General features: G+C 53.1%; 1 protein-coding gene across 1 annotated transcript in view; it reads right to left on the minus strand.

The window, feature by feature from the left end:
- nub1 (negative regulator of ubiquitin-like proteins 1) overlaps positions 1-9,592 on the minus strand; it is a 12,426-nt gene extending 2,834 nt beyond the window's left edge. The window contains exons 1-5 of the mRNA XM_055151149.1: positions 9,489-9,592; positions 7,776-7,962; positions 7,073-7,180; positions 4,507-4,659; positions 648-794 (exon numbers count right to left, since the gene is read on the minus strand). Coding sequence (XP_055007124.1) covers positions 648-794; positions 4,507-4,659; positions 7,073-7,180; positions 7,776-7,962; positions 9,489-9,580 — 687 coding nt within the window. The 5' untranslated portion in view covers positions 9,581-9,592. The remainder of the gene's footprint in view (positions 1-647; positions 795-4,506; positions 4,660-7,072; positions 7,181-7,775; positions 7,963-9,488) is intronic.
- Between the last annotated feature and the right edge of the window lie 141 nt (positions 9,593-9,733).

The raw sequence follows: 9,733 nt of genomic DNA on the forward strand, positions 1-9,733 counted from the left end.
AGAGAGTGCAGAGGAGGTGCAGAGGAGGACAGAGAGGTGCAGAGGAGGACAGAGAGGTGCAGAGGAGGACAGAGAGGTGCAGAGGAGGACAGAGAGGTGCAGAGGAGGACAGAGAGGTGCAGGTGCAGAGGAGGACAGAGAGGACAGAGAGTGCAGAGGAGGACAGAGAGGTGCAGAGGAGGACAGAGAGGTGCAGAGGAGGACAGTGTTGGTGCAGAGGAGGACAGAGAGGTGCAGAGGAGGACAGAGAGTGCAGAGGAGGACAGAGAGGTGCAGAGGAGGACAGAGAGGTGCAGAGGAGGACAGAGAGGTGCAGAGGAGGACAGTGTTGGTGCAGAGGAGGACAGAGAGGTGCAGAGGAGGACAGAGAGGTGCAGAGGAGGACAGAGAGGTGCAGAGGAGGACAGAGATGGTGCAGAGGAGGACAGAGCGGTGCAGAGGAGGACAGAGAGGTGCAGAGGAGGACAGTGCAGAGGAGGACAGAGAGGTGCAGAGGAGGACAGAGAGGTGCAGAGGAGGACAGAGAGGTGCAGAGGAGGACAGAGAGGTGCAGAGGAGGACAGAGCAGAGTGCAGAGGAGGACAGAGAGGTGCAGAGGAGGACAGAGAGGTGCAGAGGAGGACAGAGAGGTGCAGAGGAGGACTGACGGTGTAGGCCTGGTCCACGTTTCCTCTGGTCTGGTTCAGAGCTCTCGCCGCGTCTTTTCGGTTGAAGCCAAATCCGCTCAAAATAGAAATCGCTTCAAGACGAGAACGACGCTTCTGCCGCTCCCTCGCCTTCATCTCCTCACGCTCCTGCACAAAAGACCTGCTTTAGACCTGGTTTAGACCTGCTTTAGACCTGGTTTAGATCTGGTATAGTCCTGCTTTAGTCCTGGTCCAGACCTGTCTCTGGGAGCTGATGTGCAGTGGTTTAGTACTGGTTTAGTCCTGGTTTAGTCCTGGTTTAGTCCTGGTTTAGTCCTGGTTTAGTAGTCCTGGTTTAGTCCTGGTTTAGTCCAGACCTGTCTCTGGGAGCTGATGTGCAGTGGTTTAGTCCTGGTTTAGACCTGGTTTAGTCCTGGTTTAGTCCTGGTCCAGACCTGTCTCTGGGAGCTGATGTGCAGTGGTTTAGTCCTGGTTTAGACCTGGTTTAGTCCTGGTTTAGTCCTGGTCAGACCTGTCTCTGGAGCTGATGTGCAGTGGTTTAGTCCTGGTTTAGACCTGGTTTAGTCCTGGTTTAGTCCTGGTTTAGACCTGGTTTAGACCTGGTTTAGTCCTGGTTTAGTCCTGGTCCAGACCTGTCTCTGGGAGCTGATGTGCAGTGGTTTAGTCCTGGTTTAGTCCTGGTTTAGTCCTGGTTTAGTCCTGGTTTAGTCCTGGTTTAGTCCTGGTCCAGACCTGTCTCTGGGAGCTGATGTGCAGTGGTTTAGTCCTGGTTTAGACCTGGTTTAGTCCTGGTTTAGTCCTGGTCCAGACCTGTCTCTGGGAGCTGATGTGCAGTGGTTTAGTCCTGGTTTAGACCTGGTTTAGTCCTGGTTTAGTCCTGGTCCAGACCTGTCTCTGGGAGCTGATGTGCAGTGGTTTAGTCCTGGTTTAGACCTGGTTTAGTCCTGGTTTAGACCTGGTTTAGACCTGGTTTAGACCTGGTTTAGTCCTGGTTTAGTCCTGGTCCAGACCTGTCTCTGGGAGCTGATGTGCAGTGGTTTAGTCCTGGTTTAGTCCTGGTTTAGTCCTGGTTAGTCCTGGTTTAGTCCTGGTTTAGTCCTGGGTTTAGTCCTGGTCCAGACCTGTCTCTGGGAGCTGATGTGCAGTGGTTTAGTCCTGGTTTAGTCCTGGTTTAGTCCTGGTTTAGTCCTGGTTTAGTCCTGGTCCAGACCTGTCTCTGGGAGCTGATGTGCAGTGGTTTAGTCCTGGTTTAGTCCTGGTTTAGTCCTGGTTTAGTCCTGGTTTAGTCCTGGTCCAGACCTGTCTCTGGGAGCTGATGTGCAGTGGTTTAGTCCTGGTTTAGTCCTGGTTTAGTCCTGGTCCAGACCTGGTTTAGTCCTGGTTTAGTCCTGGTTTAGTCCTGGTTTAGTCCTGGTCCAGACCTGTCTCTGGGAGCTGATGTGCAGTGGTTTAGTCCTGGTTTAGTCCTGGTTTAGTCCTGGTTTAGTCCTGGTCCAGACCTGTCTCTGGGAGCTGATGTGCAGTGGTTTAGTCCTGGTTTAGACCTGGTTTAGTCCTGGTTTAGTCCTGGTCCAGACCTGTCTCTGGGAGCTGATGTGCAGTGGTTTAGACCTGGTTTAGTCCTGGTTTAGTCCTGGTTTAGTCCTGGTTTAGTCCTGGTCCAGACCTGTCTCTGGGAGCTGATGTGCAGTGGTTTAGTCCTGGTTTAGACCTGGTTTAGTCCTGGTTTAGTCCTGGTTTAGTCCTGGTCCAGACCTGTCTCTGGGAGCTGATGTGCAGTGGTTTAGTCCTGGTTTAGTCCTGGTTTAGACCTGGTTTAGTCCTGGTTTAGTCCTGGTTTAGTCCTGGTTTAGACCTGGTTTAGTCCTGGTTTAGTCCTGGTTTAGTCCTGGTCCAGACCTGTCTCTGGGAGCTGATGTGCAGTGGTTTAGACCTGGTTTAGTCCTGGTTTAGTCCTGGTTTAGTTCTGGTCCAGACCTGTCTCTGGGAGCTGATGTGCAGTGGTTTAGACCTGGTTTAGTCCTGGTTTAGTCCTGGTCCAGACCTGTCTCTGGGAGCTGATGTGCAGTGGTTTAGTCCTGGTTTAGTCCTGGTTTAGTCCTGGTTTAGTCCTGGTTTAGTCCTGGTTTAGTCCTGGTCCAGACCTGTCTCTGGGAGCTGATGTGCAGTGGTTTAGTCCTGGTTTAGTCCTGGTTTAGACCTGGTTTAGTCCTGGTTTAGTCCTGGTTTAGACCTGGTTTAGACCTGGTTTAGACCTGGTTTAGTCCTGGTTTAGTCCTGGTCCAGACCTGTCTCTGGGAGCTGATGTGCAGTGGTTTAGTCCTGGTTTAGTCCTGGTTTAGTCCTGGTTTAGTCCTGGTTTAGTCCTGGTTTAGTCCTGGTCCAGACCTGTCTCTGGGAGCTGATGTGCAGTGGTTTAGACCTGGTTTAGACCTGGTTTAGTCCTGGTTTAGTCCTGGTCCAGACCTGTCTCTGGGAGCTGATGTGCAGTGGTTTAGTCCTGGTTTAGTCCTGGTTTAGTCCTGGTTTAGTCCTGGTCCAGACCTGTCTCTGGGAGCTGATGTGCAGTGGTTTAGTCCTGGTTTAGTCCTGGTTTAGTCCTGGTTTAGTCCTGGTTTAGTCCTGGTCCAGACCTGTCTCTGGGAGCTGATGTGCAGTGGTTTAGTCCTGGTTTAGACCTGGTTTAGTCCTGGTTTAGTCCTGGTCCAGACCTGTCTCTGGGAGCTGATGTGCAGTGGTTTAGTCCTGGTTTAGACCTGGTTTAGTCCTGGTTTAGTCCTGGTCCAGACCTGTCTCTGGGAGCTGATGTGCAGTGGTTTAGTCCTGGTTTAGTCCTGGTTTAGTCCTGGTCCAGACCTGTCTCTGGGAGCTGATGTGCAGTGGTTTAGTCCTGGTTTAGACCTGGTTTAGTCCTGGTTTAGTCCTGGTCCAGACCTGTCTCTGGGAGCTGATGTGCAGTGGTTTAGTCCTGGTTTAGACCTGGTTTAGTCCTGGTTTAGTCCTGGTCCAGACCTGTCTCTGGGAGCTGATGTGCAGTGGTTTAGTCCTGGTTTAGACCTGGTTTAGTCCTGTTTAGTCCTGGTCCAGACCTGTCTCTGGGAGCTGATGTGCAGTGGTTTAGACCTGGTTTAGTCCTGGTTTAGACCTGGTTTAGTCCTGGTCCAGACCTGTCTCTGGGAGCTGATGTGCAGTGGTTTAGACCTGGTTTAGACCTGGTTTAGTCCTGGTCCAGACCTGTCTCTGGGAGCTGATGTGCAGTGGTTTAGTCCTGGTCCAGACCTGTCTCTGGGAGCTGATGTGCAGTGGTTTAGACCTGGTTTAGTCCTGGTTTAGTCCTGGTTTAGTCCTGGTCCAGACCTGTCTCTGGGAGCTGATGTGCAGTGGTTTAGACCTGGTTTAGTCCTGGTTTAGTCCTGGTCCAGACCTGTCTCTGGGAGCTGATGTGCAGTGGTTTAGTCCTGGTTTAGTCCTGGTTTAGTCCTGGTCCAGACCTGTCTCTGGGAGCTGATGTGCAGTGGTTTAGTCCTGGTTTAGTCCTGGTTTAGTCCTGGTCCAGACCTGTCTCTGGGAGCTGATGTGCAGTGGTTTAGACCTGGTTTAGTCCTGGTTTAGTCCTGGTCCAGACCTGTCTCTGGGAGCTGATGTGCAGTGGTTTAGTCCTGGTTTAGTCCTGGTTTAGTCCTGGTCCAGACCTGTCTCTGGGAGCTGATGTGCAGTGGTTTAGTCCTGGTTTAGACCTGGTTTAGTCCTGGTTTAGTCCTGGTCCAGACCTGTCTCTGGGAGCTGATGTGCAGTGGTTTAGTCCTGGTTTAGACCTGGTTTAGTCCTGGTTTAGTCCTGGTTTAGTCCTGGTCCAGACCTGTCTCTGGGAGCTGATGTGCAGTGCTGCCTCTTGGACGTCTCCTTCACAGGCTCTCAGTCCCAGTCGAGCTTCTCTCTCGCTGAAGCCCAGAGTCATGAGCTGCTCCATCTTCTCCACGTCCGGACTCAGACGCCGGAACAGAACCTCCACCTGCGGCGCACAAACGCTCCGGGTCAGGACCGGGCCAGGACCGGGCCAGGACCGGGCCAGTCCTAGTGTAGTCCCGGTCCAGTCCCGGTCCAGTCCCGGTTCAGTCCTAGTGTAGTCCCGGTCCAGTCCCGGTTCAGTCCTAGTGTAGTCCCGGTTCAGTCCCGGTTCAGTCCTGGTCCAGTCCCGGTCCAGTCCCGGTTCAGTCCTAGTGTAGTCCCGGTCCAGTCCCGGTTCAGTCCTAGTGTAGTCCCGGTCAGTCCGGTTCAGTCCCGGTTCAGTCCCGGTTCAGTCCCGGTTCAGTCCCAGTGTAGTCCCGGTCCAGTCCCGGTTCAGTCCTAGTGTAGTCCCAGTTCCCGGTTCAGTCCCGTTCAGTCCCGGTTCAGTCCCGGTGTAGTCCCAGTTCAGTCCAGTCCGGTTCAGTCCCGGTTCAGTCCCGGTCCAGTCCCGGTTCAGTCCTAGTGTAGTCCCGGTTCAGTCCCGGTTCAGTCCCGGTTCAGTCCTAGTGTAGTCCCAGTTCAGTCCCGGTTCAGTCCCGGTTCAGTCCCGGTTCAGTCCCGGTTCAGTCCAGTCCCAGTTCAGTCCCGGTTCAGTCCCGGTTCAGTCCCGCGTCAGTCAGTCCCAGTCAGTCCCGGTTCAGTCCCGTCCCGGTCAGTCCCGGTTCAGTCCCGGTCCAGTCCGGTTCAGTCCTAGTGTTAGTCCCGGTCAGTCCCGTTAGTCCCGTGTCGTCCCGGTCAGTCAGTTAAGTCCCGGTTCAGTCCCGGTTCAGTCCGGGTCCCCGTCAGTCCCGGTTCAGTCCCGGTTCAGTCCGGGTTCAGTCCGGGTTCAGTCCCGGTTCAGTCCCGGTTCAGTCCCGGTTCAGTCCCGGTTCAGTCCGGGTTCAGTCCGGGTTCAGTCCGGGTCAGTCAAGTCCGGTTCAGTCCCGGTCCCGGTCAGTCCGGGTTCAGTCCGGTCAGTTCAGTTCAGTCCGGTTTCAGTCCCGGTTCAGTCCCGGTTCAGTCCGGTCCCCGGTTCAGTCCCGGTTCAGTCCCGGTTCAGTCCCGTTCCGGTTCAGTCGGTTCAGTCCGGGTTCAGTTTCCCGTTCAGTCCCGGTTCAGTCCCGGTTCAGTCCAGGTGTAGTCCGGTTCAGTCCCGCTTCAGTCCCGGTTCAGTCCCGGTCCAGTCCGGGTTCAGTCCCGTGTCCTACTGATGTTCAGTGATGTTTAAAGTCGCCTCAGTTTAGCTGCATGAAGTTGCAAATTATTTTATGTTGTAAAAATCGTTGATGAATTCACTTATATCCTTAAAATCTGAAAATACAATATTAAAAACTATTTGATGAGTTGTTGATGAAAGTCGTCTCCAGCTGCTCTAAAGAGTCTCACATTCACCCAGTCTGAAAACCTCTGCTCTAAAACGACAACTGCGGCTCAGGTCCAGAATCGCAGATCGGCCGATGTGGGTTTTTTGTGTCTGATGAGTTCTGCCGATATTCTTGAGCCGATATGTGGGACAGATTTTGATTAATTTTAATTTAATGGAAACTCCCCAACGGCTCTTTATTTATTACTAACTCATCAGGAATCAGTCCAGTCCCAGCTCAGTCCCGGTCCAGGTCCAGTCCCAGTCCCAGTCCAGTCCCAGTCCAGTCCCAGCTCAGTCCCGGTCCAGGTCCAGTCCCAGTCCTCCAGTCCAGTCCCAGTCCAGTCCCAGTCCAGTCCAGTCAGTCCAGTCCCAGTCCCAGTCCAGTCCAGTCCCAGTCCTCCAGTCTTAGTCCGGTCCAGGTCCAGTCCAGTCCAGTCCAGTCCCAGTCCAGTCCCAGTCCAGTCCAGTCCAGGTCCAGTCCAGGTCAGTCCCAGTCCCAGTCCAGTCCAGTCCAGTCCAGTCCAGTCCAGTCCAGTCCAGTCCAGTCCAGTCAGTCAGTCCAGGTCCAGTCAGTCCAGTCTAGTCCAGTCCCAGTCCAGTCCAGTCCAGGTCTAGTCCCAGTCCAGTCCCAGTCCCAGTCCAGTCCCAGTCCAGTCCCAGTCCAGTCCAGTCTAGTCCCGGTCCAGGTCCAGTCCAGTCCAGTCCAGTCCAGTCCAGTCCCCAGTCCACAGTCCAGGTCCAGTCTCCAGTCCAGTTCCAGTCCAGTCCCAGTCCAGTCCCAGTCCAGTCCCAGTCCCAGTCCCAGTCCAGTCCCAGTCCAGTCCAGTCCAGTCCAGTCCAGTCCAGTCCCGGTCCAGTCCCGGTCCAGTCTCCAGTCTCCAGTCCCGGTCCGGTCCCGGTCCAGTCTCCAGTTCAGTCCCGGTCCAGTCTCCAGTTCAGTCCGGTCCGGTCCCGGTCCAGTCTCCAGTTCAGTCCCGGTCCGGTCCCGGTCCAGTCTCCAGTTCAGTCCCGGTCCAGTCCGGTCCGTTCAGTCCCGGTCCAGTCTCCAGTTCAGTCCCGGTCCGGTCCAGACCTTGGAGAGCTGTTGTCTGGCCTGAGCGTCGTTTCCTTCGATATAAGCCAACAGACTCTGGAGCAGATACAGACGCAGGAACAGAACCTCCTCTCGACCCGTGTTACCCTGGAAACAAACAATAAACAACCAGAATGAGAGCGGAACTGAGCCGAGCAGAACCGGGCCGAGCCGAGCCAGTGTGAACCAGGACCACCATAACCTGGAACAAGTCCTGGTTCAGTCCCGGTCCAGTCCTGGTTCTGTACCTTGATCATGCGGAGTCGCTGTTGTTGTTTAATCCTGGTTTAGTCCTGTTTTAGTCCTGTTTTAGTCCTGGTTTAGTCCTGGTTTAGTCTGGTTTAGTCCTGGTTTAGACCTGGTTTAGACCTGGTTTAGACTGGTTTAGTCCTGGTTTAGTCCTGGTTTAGTCCTGGTTTAGACCTGGTTTAGACCTGGTTTAGTCCTGGTTTAGTCCTGGTTTAGACCTGGTTTAGACCTGGTTTAGTCCTGGTTTAGACTGGTCCTGGTTTAGACCTGGTTTAGACCTGGTTTAGACCTGGTTACCTGAGTCGTTGTTGTTGTTTAGTCCTGGTTTAGTCCTGGTTTAGACCTGGTTTAGACCTGGTTTAGTCCTGGTTTAGTCCTGGTTTAGTCCTGGTTTAGACCTGGTTTAGACCTGGTTTAGACCTGGTTTAGACCTGGTTTAGACCTGGTTCCGTACCTTGATCATGCGGAGTCGTTGTTGTTGTTCTCCGTACACTTGGAGGAAGCTGGACTCTGCTCGCTGGAGTCTCGCTCTGCCGTCGTCTAAACAGGACAGAGCCTCCAGAGCGCGATAGCACCACACGATGTCCAACTGCAGAACTGCAAAGTTATCCACAGAACCGAGCAGCGCCGAGCCGCACTTACTGTCAGGAGACAAAAAGACCCGCTTAGACCCGCTTAGACCCGCTTAGACCCCCTTAGACCCGCTCAGATCCGCTTAGGCTCGCTTAGACCCGCTTTAGACCTGCTTAGACCCGGACAGGTCCACTTAGACCCGCTTTAGACCCGCTTAGATGCAAACAGGTCCACTTAGACCCGCTTTAGACCTGCTTAGACCCCCTTAGACCTGCTCAGATCCGCTTAGACTCGCTTAGACCCGGACATGTCCACTTAGACCCGCTTCAGACCTGCTCAGACCCTCTTTAGACCCCCTTAGACCCACTCAGATCCGCTTAGACTCGCTTAGACCTGCTTAGACCTGGACAGGTCCACTTAGACCCGCTTTAGACCTACTTAGACCCGCTTTAATACCCGCTTAGACCCAAACAGGTCCACTTAGACCCGCTTTAATACCCGCTTAGACCCAAACAGGTCCACTTAGACCCGCTTTAGACCCGCTTAAACCCGGACAGGTCAGCTTAGACCCGCTTTAGACCCACTCAGACCCACTTAGACCCGCTTAGACCCGCTTAGACCTGCTTAGACCCGCTTAGACCCACTCAGACCCACTTAGACCCGCTTAGACCCGCTTAGACCCGCTTTAGACCCGCTTAGACCCACTTAGACCCACTTAGACCCGCTTAGACCCGCTTTAGACCCGCTTAGACCCAGTTTAGACCCAGTAAGAATCCATGTATCATTCGTTCATTCATTTTTCAAAATAAAACCAAAAATAAGAAAATTAAAAAACAAGTTTTCTTCATTATTTGTCTCCAAAACCAAAATGAAAAAAAAAAACAGATACTGATTGTTTTAGTCCTGGGATCAGTCCTGGTTTGGTCCCGGTCTGTTCCCGGCCTCAGTCCCGATCACCCGACAGTCTACGTGGGCGCACCTCCGGGACCGTCCTAACAGTCCTGGTTCAGTCCTGGTTCAGTCCTGGTTTAGTCCTGGTTTAGTCCTGGTTTAGTCCTGGTTTTTTCCATTTTTCATTTAAACACAAAATCACTAATCGATAAAACACACATACACACAGAGACACACACACACACACACAGAGACACACCACACACACACACACACACACACACACACACACCACACACACACACACAGAGACACACACACACACACAGAGACACACACACACACACACAGACACACAACACAGAGACACACACACACACACAGACACACAGAGACACACACACACAGAGACACACACAACACACACACACACACACACACAGAGACACACACAGAGACACACACACACACACACACACACACACACACACACACAACACACACACACACAACACACACACACACAGAGACACACACACACAGACACACACACACAGACACACACACACACCCAGCACCAACAGTTAAACATTAAATCATGTAAACTGACAGAAATCCCAGCAGGTCTGTAGTGTCACATTTAAACTCACGACATGTGTAAATAAAAGAATAAATGGGAGTGGAGGAGGAGGAGGAGTTTTACCTGAACTGCTGGTCGGCCTGCAGCAGGTGACACAGAGCGTCGTCAAACTGTTTCCTCTTCATCAGGGATCGTCCTTTCTCGTGGAAGCCCATCGCCAAAATCAGAGCCTGGAATCGATCACACGTTCAGTGAGTGAGTTCACATCCACATCAGCGTCCGGAGTCTGAGCCGCTTTGTCCAGTGTTGTTGTTTGTTTTGTTTATGTTTCTCAGTTTGCTGTGGTTCAGGTGGTAGTAGTAGTAGTA

Source organism: Boleophthalmus pectinirostris, unplaced genomic scaffold (assembly GCF_026225935.1).
Source record: "Boleophthalmus pectinirostris isolate CB_2022bp ecotype Guang Dong unplaced genomic scaffold, ASM2622593v1 HiC_scaffold_15, whole genome shotgun sequence".
Lineage (NCBI taxonomy): Eukaryota > Metazoa > Chordata > Actinopteri > Gobiiformes > Gobiidae > Boleophthalmus > Boleophthalmus pectinirostris.